The sequence below is a fragment of the Balaenoptera physalus genome, assembly GCF_965194825.1.
Source record: "Balaenoptera physalus genome assembly, chromosome: 13".
Taxonomy (NCBI): Eukaryota; Metazoa; Chordata; class Mammalia; order Artiodactyla; family Balaenopteridae; genus Balaenoptera; species Balaenoptera physalus.
In genome coordinates, this window is record NC_138892.1 from 42,176,727 (window position 1) to 42,194,324 (window position 17,598).

General features: G+C 37.2%; 1 protein-coding gene across 3 annotated transcripts in view; it reads right to left on the reverse strand.

Annotated features, from left to right (window-relative positions):
• The window catches only part of LOC309640417 (uncharacterized protein), a 255,955-nt gene that overhangs the window by 235,107 nt on the left and 3,250 nt on the right, over positions 1-17,598 (reverse strand). For 2 of the 3 annotated variants that reach the window (XM_082419176.1, XM_082419177.1), the window contains exons 3-4: positions 15,147-15,282; positions 9,005-10,128 (exon numbers count right to left, since the gene is read on the reverse strand). In XM_082419176.1, the coding sequence (XP_082275302.1) occupies positions 9,948-10,128; positions 15,147-15,282 (317 nt within the window). In that variant the 3' untranslated portion in view covers positions 9,005-9,947. The remainder of the gene's footprint in view (positions 1-9,004; positions 10,129-15,146; positions 15,283-17,598) is intronic. The other variant, XR_014252193.1, reaches the window with a different exon arrangement.

Sequence of the window (17,598 nt, forward strand, 5' to 3'; positions counted from 1 at the left end):
AAGTAAAGCTGTCACTATTTGCAGATGACATGATACTATACATAGAGAATCCTAAATACGCTACCAGAAAACTACTAGAGCTAATCAATGAATTTGGTAAAGTAGCAGGATACAAAATTAATGCACAGAAATTTCTTGCATTCCTATACACTAATGATGATAAATCTGAAAGTGAAATTAAGAAAACACTCCCATTAACACTGCAACAAAAAGAATAAAATATCTCGGAATAAACCTACCTAAGGAGACAAAAGACCTGTATGCAGAAAATTATAAAACACTGATGAAAGAAATTAAAGATGATACAAACAGATGGAGAGATATACCATGTTCTTGGAAGAATCAACATTGTGAAAATGACTGTACTACCCAAAGCAATCTACAGATTCAATGCAAGCCCTATCAAACTACCACTGGCATTTTTCACAGAACTAGAAAAAAAATTTCACAATTTGTATGGAAACACAAAAGACCCTGAATACCCAAAGCAATTTTGAGAAAGAAAAACGGAGCTGGAGGAATCAGGCTCCCTGACTTCAGACTATACTACAAAGCTACAGTAATCAAGATAGTATGGTACTGGCACAAAAACAGAAATACAGATCAATGGAACAGGATAGAAAGCCCAGAGATAAACCCACACACATATGGTCACCTTATCTTTGATAAAGGAGGCAAGAATATACAGTGGAGAAAAGACAGCCTCTTCAATAAGTGGTGCTGGGAAAACTGGACAGCTACATGTAAAAGGATGAAATTAGAACACTCCCTAACACCCTACACAAAAATAAACTCAAAATGGATTAAAGACCTAAATGTAAGGCCAGACACTATCAAACTCTTAGAGGAAAACATAGGCAGAACACTCTATGACATACATCACAGCAAGATCCTTTTTGACCCAGCTCCCAGAGAAATGGAAATAAGAACACAAATAAATAAACGGGACCTAATGAAACTTAAAAGCTTTTGCACAGCAAAGGAAACCATAAACAAGACAAAAAGACAACCCTCAGAATGGGAGAAAATATTTTCAAATGAAGCAACTGACAAAGGATTAATCTCCAAAATTTACAAGCAGCTCATGCAGCTCAATATCAGAAAAACAAACAACCCAATCCAAAAATGGGCAGAAGACCTAAACAGACATTTCCCCAAAGAAGATATACAGAGCGCCAACAAACACATGAAAGAATGCTCAACATCATTAATCATTAGAGAAATGCAAAGCAAAACTACAATGAGATATCATCTCACACCAGTCAGAATGGCCATCGTCAAAAAATCTACAAACAATAAATGTTGGAGAGGGTGTGGAGAAAAGAGAACCCTCTTGCCCTGTTGGTGGGAATGTAATCTGATACAGCCACTATGGAGAACAGTATGGAGGTTCCTCGAAAAACTAAAAATAGAACTACCATACGACCCAGCAATCCCACTACTGGGCATAAACCCTGAGAAAACCATAATTCAAAAAGAGTCATGTTCCACAATGTTCATTGCAGCTCTATTTACAACAGCCAGGACATGGAAGCAACCTAAGTGTCCATCGACAGATGAATGGATGAAGAAGATGTGGCACATATATACAATGGAATATTACTCAACCATAAAAAGAAACGAAATTGAGTTATTCGTAGTGAGGTGGATGGACCTAGAGTCTGTCATACAGAGTGAAGTAAGTCAGAAAGAGAAAAACAAATACCGTATGCTAACACATATATATGGAATCTAAAAAAAAGTGGTCATGAAAAACCTGGGGGCAAGATGGGAATAAAGACACAGACCTACTAGAGAATGGACTTGAGGATATGGGGAGGGGGAAGGGTAAGCTGGGATGAAGTGAGAGAGTGGCATGGACATATATACACTACCAAATGTAAAACAGATAGCTAGTGGGAAGCAGCCGCATAGCACAGGGAGATCAACTTGGTGCTTTGTGACCACCTAGAGGGGTGGGATGGGGGGTTGGGAGGGAGGGAGATGCAAGAGGGAAGAGATATGGGGATATATGTATATGTATAACTGATTCACTTTGTTATAAAGCGGAAACTAACACACCATTGTAAAGCAATTATACTCCAATAAAGACGTTAAAAAAAAAAAAGAACAGATGTCAACAAAAGGAGCAATCAAAGAAATCAGAGAAATTTCTGGAATGGAGCAGCTCCACCAGTAATTTCAAAGCCTTTCTGACTGTAGCACCCAAATTAGAGGCCATGTTCCCACTCCACTGGCCATGCAGAACAGCCATGTTCTGCAAACTAAGCTGAGGCGATCAGACATTGATTTCTTTGCCATCTATCTTTTTAATCAACTTTACTGAAGTATAATTTACATATGATAAACTACATTTATTTTAAGTATGCTGTTAGAAGTATTTTGACAATTTATAACTACCACAATGTGTAACTACCACCATAATCCAGATACAGAACATTTCCTCACCCAAAAATGTTACTGTGGCTCTTTGTAGTCAACCCCATCTCACTCCCAGCCCTAGGGAACCACTTACCTGCTTTCTATCCCAGTAGGTTACATTTTGCATTTTCTAGAATATTAAGTAAACAGAATCACACAAAATGTACTATTCTTTGGCTTCTTTGCTGCATAATAATATTTTTGAGATTCTTCCATGTTGTTGTGTTCCTTTCTCTTTATCACGGAGCAGTATTCTGTCATATGGCTATACTACAGTTTGTTTATTCACTCACTTCTTGATGGACCTTTGAGTTGTTTCCAGTTTGGTGCTATTATGAATAAAGTTGCTATGAGCTCATGATTAAGGCTTTGTGCTGACACATAATTTCACTTATCTTAAGTAAATACCCACGCATGGAATTGCTAGATAATATAACTGCATGTTTAACTTAAACTACATAACTCTTTTCCAAAGTGTGTGTACCATTTTATACTCCTTCCAGCAATGTATAAGTTACAGATGCTCCACATCTTTGCCTACACTTGATACTGTTAACCTTTTTCATTTTTTAAGCATGCTACGAGGTCAGTAGCGGTATATCACTATAGTTTTGATGTGCATTATTCTGATAAATAATGCTGAGCATCTTTTTATGTGTTTATTGACCATTTGTATATTTTTTTGCCACGTATCTGTTCAAATCTCTTGCTCATTTATTATTGGGTTGTTTGTCTTCCTATTTTTGAGTTGTCACAGAGCTTTATGCATTCTGGATGCCAAAAAAAAAAATTCCAGAACAAGGATAAAAGTACCTTTTTCGTATATATATATTGAGAATAATTTCTCCCAGTCTATGTCATGCTTTTCACTTCCTTAATGGTGACTTTCCAAGAATAAAAGGTTTTAATTTCAATGAAATCTAATTTATCCTTTTTAAAGATTTTACAGTTTGTACTATCTCAAAAACTATTGCCTACTCCAAAGTCACAGATATTGTCTCATACTTTCCTCTTAAGTTTTATAGTTTTGGCTTTTACATTTAGGTCTATGATCCATTTCAAGATAATCTTTGTGTAAAGCGTGAAATATGTGCTGAGAGTCATTTTATTCCATGTGGATATCCAATTATCTCAACATCCTTTGTTGAAAACATTACCATTTAATCAACTGAATGACCTTGAAATTCTATCAAAAATCAATTAATGTGGTATATATACATATATTTTTTTCTGGACTCACTATTCTATTCCATTCATCTGTGTGTCTACTCTTATGCCAAAATTCATTATCTTAAGTCCTATAACTTTATGACATCTTGAAATTAGATAGCATAACTTTTCTAACTTGATTCTTATTTTTCAAATTACACTGGAAAGTCTAGATCTTCTGTATTTCCATATAAATTTGCCAATATCTATAAAAGAAAGGCTACAGGAATTTTGACTGGGACTATGCTGAATCAATAAAACAACTGGGGGAATTTTGAAATTTTAATAGCATTGATTCCTCCAATCCATGAATCTAATTATGTGCCTCCCCATTTGTTTATATCTTTAATTTTCCTCAGCAATGTATGGTAATGTTCTATATGCAGATATTCAATATATTTTGCTAAATTTATTTTTAGGTATTTTATTTTTATGCTATAAAATAATATGTGTTTCTTTTAATTTCATTTCCCAATTATTTGTTGCTAGTATTAAAAAATTCAATAAAATTTTGTATATTGAACTTACGTCATCTGGTTAAATTCACTACTAGTTCTAGTAGTTTTTTTGCAGCTTCATTGGGGTTTTTTACATATACTATCATCTTCTACAAATAGAAAGTTTTACTTCTTTCTTTCCAATCTATACACCTTTTATTTGGTTTCTTGCCTGTTGCAACAGCTATAATCTCCAGGAAAATCTTAAATAAAAGTAGTGAAAGCACATACTCTTGCATGTTCCCAATCTTACAGGAAAAGTATCCAGTATTTCACTAATAAATATGGTATTAGTTGCAGGGTCTTCAAACTCCCTTTATCAGGTTGAAGAAGTGTCCTATATCTAGTCTCCCAAGGATCTTTTAAATCATTAGTGTTAAATTTTTAAAAGTACTTTTACTGTACCTATGAAGATAATAATGTTTTTTCCCTTTTATTATTCTTTAATTACATTTGAATTACATTAATTGATTGTTGAATACTAAACCAATCTTGCATGTCTGGGTAAATCTAATTTGGTCATGTGTGTTATCCTATTTATAGATGATGAATTTGATTTGCTAATATTCTGTTAAGAACTTTTCTGTGTTCCTAAGGAATAATGGTCTTATCTTTTAATATCTTTGTTATCAGAGAATTTCTGGTCTCATAAAACGACTTGGGAAGGGTTCCTTTCTCTTTTATTTCTGCAAGCTTTTATGTATGACTGGTATTATTCTTTCTTAAATTTTTGGTAGAATTCACTAGTAAGTCCATCTGAGACTGGAGTTTTCCTTTTGGGAAGGCTTTTAATTATAAATTCAAATTATTCAAAAGATATAATGCAATTCAGATTTTGTTTCTTTTTGTGTCCATTTTGATTATTTGTGACTTTCACTTATGTCCATTTTCATTTATCTCAATTTTAGTAATGTATTTCTGTCCTTTATATCTTTTTTGTCTGATACAAATGTGTAAGAATTTCTGTAGGATATATACTTAGATGCGAAATTTAGTGCTTTGTTTATCCTCTCCATTGTATCTTTATTTTCGTTTACATTAATCTCTACTTTTATTTTTATATTTTGTTTTCTTTGGCTTTCTTTTTCTTTATTCCATTTTTTTCTAACTGTATGTCTTCCTCCTTGATTTTCAACCTACATTCTTTTTCTTTAAAAAAGCATTTATTACTATAAATTTCCCTCTAAATACCTTTCTTGCCCATCCCTCAAGTTTTATCCTTAGTATCTTCATTATCATTGAGCTCTAAGTATATTTTAATCTTCATTATTATTCCTTTTTGACTTAGAGTTATTTAAAAATACATTTTTAAATGTTCAAAAGTGTGAGGTTTTGCATTTTTTAATATCTTTGTTATTTTGATTGTATACCAGATTGCATTACTGACAGAAAATATGAATTACATGATACCTAATCTTTGAAATTTGTTAAGGCTTGTTTTATGGCCTAGCACATACTCAGGTTTGTTTGTTTGTTTACTTGTTTGTTTTAATGTTCCTCATATTCTCCAGTATAATATGCATTCTTTCATCAGTGGTTCTAGAAACATGGTTCTATACATATCTATTAACTCACAGCTGTTAAATGTGTGATTCATCTTCCATATATTCATTATATATTTGGTCTACATGACCATCAATAATTGACAGTCATGTGTTGAAATATTCCATTCGAATATTTCATTTGTCCACTTCTCATATAGTTTTATCAATTTTGTTCTATATATTTTGAGGATTTATAAATCTTACATTGTATTTTAGATATTTTATTGAGCTCTGTCAATTTAGAATTACTAGAACTTCCTGTTGAAATAAACTTTTTATCATTTTTATGACTCTCTTATCCATAACAATATGTTTTGTCTTAAAGTCTACTTTAATATAACTACAGAAACTTGAACTTTCTTTTGGTTAGTATTTTCCTGGTATGTCTTTTTAAAATTCTTTTAATTCTTTTACTTTTCCTTCACTTTCAACCTTTCTTAGTCCCTATGTTTCAGGTGTGTTTCTTATAAACATGCAAATGGATTTTGCATTTTTATATCTAACAACCTCTGTCTTTTAGCTGATAAGTTCAGATGATTTACAGATACTGTTACCTGGACTTGTTCCTATCATCTTGCTCTTTCTCTTTACTGTACTTTTTTATGTTTTTTTAATTCTTTCTTTGAGCAAATTGTTGGTTTGCTCTCATTTAAAAAATAATTTTTACAGTGAAATACAAATAACATAAATTTGCCATTTTAATCATTTTTAAGTGTACAATTTAGTGGCATTAGTTACATTCACAATGTTGTGTGACTATCACCACTATTTCCATAACTTTTTCATCACCCCAAACAAACTGTAACAATTAAACAATAATTCCCTTATTCTTCCCGTCCCCCAGCCCCTGGTAACTTTAATCTACTGCTGTCTGTATGAATTTGCCTATTCTTGATATTTCACATAAGTACACTCATGCAGTCTTTGTCCTTTTGTGTCTGGCTTATTTCATGTAGCATAAAATTGTCAAAATTCATCCATGTTGTAGCATGTATTGTAACTTCATTCCTTTTTATGGCCGAATAATATTCTATTGTATGTACATACCATAATTTGCTTATCCATTCACCTGCTGATGAACATTTGAGTTGTTTCCATCTTTTCTATATTCTGAATAACTGTGCAGCAAAAATGGGTATGCAAATATCTGCTCAAGTCCCTGCTTTCAACTATTTTGGGTATATACCTAGGAGTGGAATTGTGGTTTGCTTTCTTATTTGATTTTTTCTTCTACTGGCTGAAGATTACAGACTCTGTGTCTACTCTTTACTGATTATCTTTTAAATAATATTGGGTTGGCCAAAAAGATCGTTCGGGTTTTTCCGTAAGACATTATGGAAAAACCCGAACGATCTTTTTGGCCAACCCAATATCTTGCATTCATAATAACTAACAGTCTATAGTTAATATTTTAACCCCCTCCAAACAATACACGGAGTTTAGAAACTTAACTCTGATATCCTCCCTCTTGGCCTACATATATTTGTTATCTAGAATTAGGTTTGTCTTCTTTTTAACCCCATAAATTATTTATTATCATCATTATAATTATTATTACTGGTATGCTGATATGATACAAGTTAAATAACACCACTGAAAGAGTATAAGAAGAGTAAGACTTAAAAAATAAACAGGAGAAGAAAAAATAAAATCTCTATTTAAAAAAAATTGTAAAAGTATCCAGATATTTTTAGCCACTAATAATAAAATAAATTAAAAAATTAAAATTCTCAAAAAAAATCAATACTGTGCAGAGCAAACAAAACACCAGGGTAGCAAATTTCTGCTCAAGTTTAAAAATCTGTGATGTTAAGTTGACATCGCCACTATGTCTAACTCTGGTTTGCTCATATTTACAAACTGATAGAATATATCATTTATCTTGACTGTACTAATGAGTTCTGAATTACGTACCTAATTTCCTTCCTCAATGCTTTATCTGTGGCTTAGCGGGCCAGTAAGGTTCAATTGTTTATTTGGTCAGCATATAATCCTTGAGTGTCTGGTACATGGCAGCACAGTTCCAGGCACGAGTAACACAGCACTGAATCCACAGATGAAAAACAATGCCTTCAGATATTATTAAACATTTCTCCAAAGACATACAAATAGCCAATAAGCACATGAAAAAATGCTCGATATCACTAATCATGAGGCAAATGCAAATCAAAACCACAATGAGATACTTCCTCATACCCATTAAGATGGCTACTATAAAACAAAACAAAACAAAAAAACAGAAGATAACAAATGTTGGCAAGGATGTTGGGAAATTGGAATCCCGTGCATTGTTTGGAATGTAAAATACTGTAGTCACTGTGAAAAACAGTATGGACATTTCCCAAAAAGTTCAAAATAGAACTACCATGTGATCCAGCAATTCCACTTTTGGGTACATATTCAAATGAATTGAAATCAGGGTCTCTGTGGGATATTTGGGATATCAGGGATATATGTATACCCATATTCATAGAACCATTATTCACAATAGCTAAAATGCAGAAGTCATCCAAGTGTCCATAGACAGATGACTGAATAAGCAAAAGATGATATATACATAAAATGGAATATTATTCAGCCTTAAAAAAGAAGGGAATTTTGACACAGGCCACAACATGGATTAATCTTGAGGACATTATGCTAAGTGAAATATGCCAGTCACAAAAAGACAAATACTGTTTCACTCTAGTTATATGAGATACTTACAGTAGTCAAAATCACAGAGACAGAAAGCAGAATGGTGGTTGCTAGGAGATGAAGGAAGAGGGAAATGGGAAGCTATTGTCTAATGGGTATAGAGTTTCAGTTTTGCAAGATGAAAAGAGTTCTGGATATGGATGGTGCTGATGGCTGCATAAAAATATGTTTTTAATACCACTGAATGTCATACATAAAAATGGTTAAGATGGTAAATTTTACGTTGTGTATATTTTACCACCATAAAGAAATTAAAAAAAAATTATTTCAAGGAGTTTACATATAGTGAGAAAGAAAGAAAATGAACAAATACATAAAACATATGATGTGTCAAATCGTGGAATGTTCTAAAGAAAGACAAAACAAGGAAGAAAGACAGGGAATGCTAGGGGTGGCCTGCAGGTGGCTGCAGTAGTCAGGGAAGACTTCTGAACCAAGGAGATGATGTGTGAGCAAAGATCTTGTGTTAGAGAGGGCTAGCTGTCCACAAACATTTGCTCTCCCCTTCTGAGAGCAGAACTGTTGCTACGAGGTGGCCTCTGAGCCAGGATGACATTTCCTAAGCCCTCTCACATCCGGACATAGCCACGTAACTAATTCTCACAATGGAATTTGAGCAGATGAGCTTTCTCTTACCTCTAAGCTGGGTTTTTTATGAATCTGAAGTGGCTCCTCCACTGTCTCTTTCCCTTTCTGCCAACTGAAGCAGAAGACTCTGAGGCTTTAGAACAGGGCTGTCCAAGAGAAATACAATGTGAGCCATATATGTAATTTTAAGTTTTCTAGTAGCCACACTAATATATGTATTATTACTTTGTGTAAAATATATATATATATATTATAGCTTTGTGTAGTGCCAGTATTGTAGCCAAGGAAGTTCATCCAAGATGTGATTATTGCTAGCAGAAATGGGTTAAATTCATTTCAATAATGCATTTTTGAGCCCAATATCTCCAAAATATATTCCAGTATGTATTCAATATAAAATATTCATGAATACTTTATATTCTTTTTTCAAAATCTAGTTATGTGTTTTGCACTTACAGCATATTTCCAGTACTGATGGCCACTTTTCAAGTACTCAGTAGCCACAGGTGGCACCACATTGGACACTGCAGGTTTAGAATGTGCTGGAGCCAAGATGAAAGGAGGTGGGTCCCTGAATCTCCATGTGGAAGACAGCCACCCACCAACAGGATATAATAATTTTTAGTGTTATATGAGAGAAAAATAAACTTCTTTTATGTTAATCTTCCAAAGTTTTGAGGTCCATTTGTTACAGAAACTGATTCCTTGAAGTGGTGTCTTAAAAAAAAAAAAAACTAACTAAAATATAGAGCATTGACTTAGCAATCAGGTAGGAGACGGCACAAAATAGACATTAGAAGCTGGAAATCAGAGATCCACGTAACGTTAAACTATTAGGTGTGCACACTTGTAAGACAAAACAAGTACCTAGTGATCCTGTAGCATTAGAATAAGTAGTTTGAAAGATCCAGAATGCCAAAAGACGCTGTATTAGTCTACTAGGGCTGCCATAATAAAATACCACAGACTGGGTGGCTTACACAGCAGAAGTTTATTTTCTCACAGTTCTGGAGGCTGGAGGTCCAAGATCAAGGTGCCAGCAGGGTTGGTTTCTGGTTAGCCCTCTCTCCTGGGCTTTCAGATGGCTGCCTTCTTGCTGTGTCTTCACATGGCCTTTTTTCTGTGAGTATGTACTCCTGGTGTCTCTTCCTCTTCTTATAAGGACACCAGTCCTATTGGATTAGCGTCCCACCATTATTACATTGTTTAACCTTAATTACCTCTGTAAAGGCCCTATCTCCAAAAACAGTCACATTGAGGGTTAGGGCTTCAACATATGAATTTGAGGGGGTAAAATTCTGTTCAAAAAAGATGCTGAATGCTCCTCTCTGCACTGAACAAGGAGTTCAAGAAAGAAATGTGCTCAGGAAAGAACTGGCTAGCTTGCAAACAGAAATGGAACAGAATAAAGAAAATCTAGGAATTAAGGTGGGTTTGAGGCCTTGCAGGCTTAGAAAGCTGACTGCTTCTAGACACCAAGCAGTAGGAGATAAGACCTGAAGTGTTTTGAGCAAAAGCACCCATTAAGTTGCTTTCGTTAAGCAGAGGTGTGCAAAGCTGAAACACAGATCATGGGAACTTACTCTCTTCTCATCAAGCCTATTGCTTCAAGGGGCCTCCAGCAAGCCCCATTAAATTAAGGGAAGTATAGGGGCAAGAAAGGAAAGAAATAGAGCAGGTGTAAGAATCACTTCTAAGAAAGAACTTGGGATATGGTTACTGCACATGGAACTAACTAGAAATCAAGGGAATAATGTTTCTGAAGAATAGTGGTCTGGGCCTTACAAAGCCTGTGACTGTAAAACATCCTCCCAAGGATCTCAATATCCACCAGCAGGAAGCAGGCTGTAAAAACCGTGCAAGCTCCAAGGAGGTCATATTCCTTAATGCTCATCTTAGGTATCACCAGAAAGGATAATGGACAAGAAAGAACATCCCAGAGGCCAGAGCCAAGGACCACAGAGAACAGTGAACAAGCAAGTTCCGCCCCTTGAGCGGGAGCATGGTCTAAGGAAGAATCTGCACCACGTCCAGGGCAGGGAGCTTTCACAGCACCTGCCCAGTCGGATTCCTCATTGTTATGGACCAGTTACCGCCAAGGATCTCCCAGTCTGCCCTTTCACACATACAAGTTTCTGTTGTGGTTATCCTGTTCCTGGTCCACATTTTTTATACGAGGTTTGTTGGGGGTGGAAGGGAGAGGTGGCAGGCACTTTGTTTTTGAATTCATAGGTCTCTGGACCAAAGGAACACATTACCCAGAGTGCCTGGACTTCGTCATGGATGAGGCAACTGGGTGGTACTCTGGGTTGTTTCCTTTAGGGAGGAGGTCACACAGATATTTGGTGGCCAGAAGGCAGTCTGTGACAGAAATGACCAGCTGCCCCAGGAGTCCTTGTTCCCTGTTCAAGGTGTTAAATTTTTGCTGGGACATGCTACAGAGCCAGTGACCATGATCACAGCTCCCCCTTGAATCCAGCGTGACCCTGTGACTAGCTGTTCTCTCAAGAGGATGTGAGTACATGTGACGTATGCCATGTCCACTGTCTGATTTCCCTTCCACTAACAAGAAACAGAGGCCCTGGGGGCCTGGCCAAAGAGACTGCAGAGTCACAAAGAGAAGGAGCCTGGGTCCCAGAGTTGCCACTTACAGGAAAGCCACCTGCCATCCAGGTACACCATTATCAGCTGTCATAGGAGTGAGAGGTAAACTTCTGCTTTGTTAAAGACGCTGTAAATTTAAGGTTTCTTTGCTACAGAAGCGAACAGCACCCGAATTAATGCTCCTAAAAGAAGTGAAGGAGAGAGGTAAGCAGCTCTCTGGACAAAGAGCATTCCAGGCGGAGGGAACAGTCAATACACAGCCCTCAGGCAACAGAGTAAGTGTGTCCAGGGATCAGCAAGGAGCAGAGTGTGGCCAAAGCCAAGCAAACAAGGGGAAAAGCTGAAGATGATAAGATCAGAGGAGTAAGAAGAGGTCAAATCCTTAAGACCTTGTTGGCCATTGTAAGGACTTTGGCTTTTACTTTGAATGAGTTGGGGAGCCACTGAAGAGTCTGGAGAATGAGAACATGACCTTTTAATTTGGACCACTGTAGCTGGTGCTTAGGGATAAATTACAGAGGGACAACAAATAGAGAGATCTATTAAAACAATCCAGGGAGGAGGTGAAGGTGGATTGGAATCAGGAGGTGGTGGTGGAGGCCGGGAGCAGTGTTTGGATGCTGGGTATGTCTTTAAGGTAGTGCCAAAGGCTCCGTGTCGGAAATTCAGGCATAAATGCTATTTATGCTTCTGGTTGGCTCACGTCAGACAACTATATCTGCATCAAGAGCAGAAATCGGCTCCCAGCAGCTCATAAAGTACTTGGTGTCCTCTATAGTGAAAAGGGCTCTGCCAATGACTAAAAGCATTATTGTTTCATTACAGGTATTAATAAGTGATGTGCAGGGACTTCCCTGATGGCGCAGTGGTTAAGAATCTGCCTGCCAACCCCTGACCACGGGTTCGAGCCCTGATCAGGGAAGATCCCACACGCCACAGAGCCACTAAGCCCATGCGCCACAACTACTGAGCCTGCGCTCTAGAGCCCGCGTGCCACAACTATTGAGCCTGTGAGCCACAACTACTGAAGCCCGCGTGCCTAGAGCCCGTGCTCCGCAACAAAAGAAGCCACCGCAATGAGAAGCCCACACACTGCAACAAAGAGTAGTCCCCGCTCGCCACAACTAGAGAAAGCCCACACACAGCAACAAAGACCCAAGACAGCCAAAAATAAATAAAATAAATAAATAAATGTATTTAAAAAATAAATAATTGATGTGTAAAAAGTAAACAAAACTAACTGAAGGTCTTATGAATGCTTTCTGAGCTACCCAGCCCGTAACAACTTTTCACTGAGATTTAATACTATTAAAATATATTCATCCTCAGTGCTGTCATTAATATTAACCATGAAACTGCCATTAGCCTGAGAGACAAGATTGCTTTGGGTTCTTTCAAACAGCCAACTGTGATTGTTCTAAAACAAACAAAAATGGCAGGCTACCACTTTAAATAGGAAAACGATCAAGATGTCAGTTTTATAGCCATGAAAGTCAGTGAAGCTTGACTCACAGACTGCATGGAGGGTTACCCTCTCTTACTTCTAATTGCATATTTAACAAGAGAATTATTAGATAATGGTGAGAGCAAAATTAATTTCTTACTATTGTACAAATTTTAATCCATCTCTCGCTTTTCCTTTTAAAATTTTAGTCCTATCGTTACAACATGTGGTATTCCTCTCTGGCAATATTGTCTGCTTTCCTCTCTTTATAATATGTTCTCAGTTATGTCTCAGCTGAGTTTGTAATTTTTTACTCATTTAGAAGAGTCACTGAAAAAAAAAAGGAATCCATTTACATAACTGTATTGTTCTCCAACTAGCAACTTCGCCTGGTTTAGGCTGACACTGACTAAGGTGGAAACTTCTTGAAATCTGTAATTGTTTTTTAAAAATCACAAGATTACAAAAGGTTTAGGAAAAGAGCAAACACAAAGTACCCTGAGGATACTCTAGCATCATGTCACTGTAATTGCAAACATCAATAAAATATTTAACCATGAGACAAGAAATCAGTAAAATGGAAAAACCAATTCCAGAGTAAATTTCAGCAAGCTTAAGAAAATAATAAAAGTGGCCACATGGGAACATAATTAAACAATAAGAAATCCAGTAAACTGGGTGTTGGAAACAGGAAGAAGTCTTCCTTGAGTCAAAAGGATAGGCAGAATTTAATATCATCAGCTAAAAGCATGTTGAAAACTGAAACAAAGAGGAATTAGACACATACACACTCACAAAGAATATTAGACCAGTTTACTAAAGAGGTCTAAGGCCTAAGAGGGGAGAAATAAATGCAACGAAATATTAGACATTATTTGCAAAAAGCAAAACACATAAGGAATAAGAAAATATTCTCAGGACTTCACTGGCGGTCCAGTGGTTAAGACTTCACCTTCCAATGCCTGGGGTGTGGGTTCCACCCCTGGTCAGGAAGCTAAGATCTCACATGCCTTGGGGCCAAAAAACCAAAACATAAAACAGAAGCAATATTGTAACAAATTCAATAAAGACTTTAAAAATGGTCCACATCAAAAAAAAAAAAAACCAAAAAAACTTAAAAAAAAAAAAAGAAAATATTCTCACTTTACTTAAACTACATAAAGCATAAGATAAAATAAAGGAAACTATGCTGTCTTACAAATAAGGATTTACAACTTTAAAAAATAACATTAAACAAAAGAAATAATGTTTCGGCACTCCTTTGCACAAAACACAATCACTTTTGATGGGACTTTCATAACAGACAACATGTGGAGAGGAGAGAAAGAGAACTTAATTAAAGTAATTATGGCATCATTAAAATGTAGACCAAAAGACTATGTCCGAATTTGCAAGGCCTTACAGGTCCCAGTGCTAGATGGTACCATTCTTTATAATAGGTGCAGCCAACTATAAGAACAAAAGTCTCTGTTGTACCATCATGGACATGGCAGTTTATTGGACAGGCATGCTGTATCTAGAGATTTTATCCACTGCAGATTTTATTCATATCTTAAATCTTTGACAAGAATAATAATCCAGGAATCCCAAACAATTCCATTAAGTTGGTCAAGCAAGCCTCCATTTTCTCACACTCCTTTCTGAATCTTTCTCCTTTTCTCAAGAGTTTCTTTCTCTTCCTACCCCACTAGGAATACAGTCACCTCCATTCAAGCTTTCCTCCTGGAGGAAGGAACAACTCCTGTCCCCAATCTTACCTGATTCCACTTCCATCTGCCCCACTCAACTATGCCTGCCCTGAGCTCTCTCTCCTTGTAGGTCCTATTGTCTGCAGACACGTTGATAAACTTATCTAAGTATAATGAGGACATTAATACACATCCAAGAATTGGCCATCTTAGCTTGCAACTAGAGGAGGAGAGAGGAGCATTTGGGGAAATAATTCAACCAAAGAGACCAAAATTTGGTCCAATTACAATGTCTCAACCATGGGGGGTGGGGAGGAATATGAGTATAACATAGTGCCTACTACCCAGATGTGGTCCCCAGCCAGAATGCTTAGGAATAAGGATAATAAGTGAAAAACAACCACCAGGAGGGATTGTTCTCTGACTGCCTATGTCAGCACAGAAAGGAACTGACCTGATAAGACTTTGCTGGGGGGTGACAGGAGGGTGCAGATGGGGGCCAAGGCCATCTCCCATACTCTCCGGCAGCAGCACCAGCAAAGATCCAGATCTGGCTTCACTTGATGGCGGCAGCAACAGCAGCTGGCGCCCTTGACAGAGGACAAACTGGCATCACAGAGCATCCCTGACTCTCTCAGTGACAACAGCTTCATCGGCAGGAGTAGCCAGACTACATGGAGATATCTGATGTCATGCATCCCCAGTAGGGGTAGAAAGAAACCAACATATTGCAGTGGAGGCCTTGGGTATCAGGGAGGTTGAAGGGACTTGTTTCAGAGTATGTGACTGGGGGCGCCCAGAATTCACGGGAGAGGCAGGAGTGAGTCTCTGAACAAGGCTAGAAGGTCCAGTGTTTTATAGAAGATATTACAGAGAAACAATGTTTTGTACTTTAAGGTTAACCCAATTTTTACCCCCAGGTGTGGTCTGAGGATAAATCTCTTAACATGCTACATGGGTGATGTCGGTTAAGTGATTACTCTTTCCAGGAACAGTTTGCATTTTAAGAGGGACTTCTTAGAGACAATACCTTAACCTTTGTATATCAACATTTCCCCCAACTGTTTAGTGAAGCTGTGGGCTAATGTATCTCCATTTGGGCTCAATACTCTATTTGTCCAGTTTTTCCAAGGCTGAAGGCCCCTGCATACCATGAGGTGGCTCTAGGTTAGGAAAAGATAATATATGAAGTATTTAAAGTTAAGTTTCCAATCCCTGAGCCCCTAACCCCAAACTCTTCTTTCCACTTCACGATGAAAACATTTTCATTCGGTCCTACAAAGCATTATAATGAAAAAATGCTATTAAAATAGTGCTATTAGGAAGGTATAAAAAGTTACATGCAGCCATTTAATTCTAAGCTTAGAAGAATAAAGATGACACATGTCAGTCTTCGGCCTGATGTTTTTTAACATTCTCATTATTAATGTATGTATGTACATAATGTAATATGATTAGTAGAGATGTGTCCAGTTTCACCAAATATGGAAATTAAAAAGTGACTTCAGCAAACATTCTTACACATCCACACTACGTGATTAGGTGCCAACAGCAAATAGTTTTAAGAGTGTCCAATAAACACTTAGAATGACAGAAATGGAAGGTTCTTCAAAGGTCCTCCAAATCAGACAAACCATTTTAAAGGAAAAAACTGAGGTCTAGGTAGGCAATACCTTTTGTTCCACGGCCAAACTTGATCTAGAACCTATGTCTCTCCACTACTCAAAGTGAATTCCTTCCCTTCTAGATAAGGCTCTGGAGATTAACGGGATGCCTGTCCCCCATTTTATCCAGAATCTCGGTTCCAGGGCAGTGGTCAATCTCCATTTTTACCCTCCAAACACTGTGGTCTCTCCAAACAATCACGCCCAAACCTGCAGCATAAATGTAGCATCATGTAAAGGGGTGTCCCACTATACGCTCTCCATTATCACATTATTCCCGGAAACACCCAACCCAGCTCAAAATCCATCCTATCTGTTGTGGTCTGAAATGTTTGTTACAGCACAACCCACTCCCTGCACCCTTGCCTATAACATGCACACATAAGGACACACATGCAAACATGCACACAATATATGCTATCTTTTCATTAAGTGAGGACGCAAATCACACAATCATTAAGGAAACTGACCTTGCTCAATAGTGCCTAGGATGACAAGGAGTCTGTAAAGATAAAGAATGAATTCCCTCTGTTCCCTATGGGACATGTAATCACAGCTTAAGCAGCTCTCTTTGAACAGCTGGACATCTGGATGTCATTTGAGATGGGAGCCATAACTGCCCTTTGGTATTAATATCTTTTTTTTTAAATTGTTGCTAAGGCCATGAGCAGGGACCAATCATGAACTCATTCTCCTTCTGACATTGCTTATGGTCAGCCAAGAATACATTTTCTGCCTTCTCTGAACCTGCAAGCAGTTAGAGAAGCAAATATATCACATTCCCAGACCCAGGAATAGCTGAAGACAAAGGCCATTTTAAATGGCAGCCCTCGGTTTAAGAAGAACCGTTAAACTGATCCACTCAGAGACCTCAGAATTGCCAGGATGTGAAGTCAAGGTCCTTCTGTTATCCATGTGGGGAAAAATCAGTTTCTAATTCCCTTCTGTGACTGAACTTTTGCGAACAGATGTTACACCAAGATGACTGTGCTTGCAGTGTAGAAAGAAAGGAAAATATCAGAGGAAGTTGACACATTAACTGGACGACTCAGACTAAATGACATGGGTTGTATTTCACTACAGTTATTCTTTCTGTAAAGTGTGATAAATCTTGAGATTTGGAACCCCGAAAGGGCAGAAGACTATTTTCAAGTTTGAGAAGGCATGCAGTACGTCTTGTATACAGAGGAATGTCAGTCATCATCTGTGTATATTTTGATCACAGCCCTTGATGTTCATTCT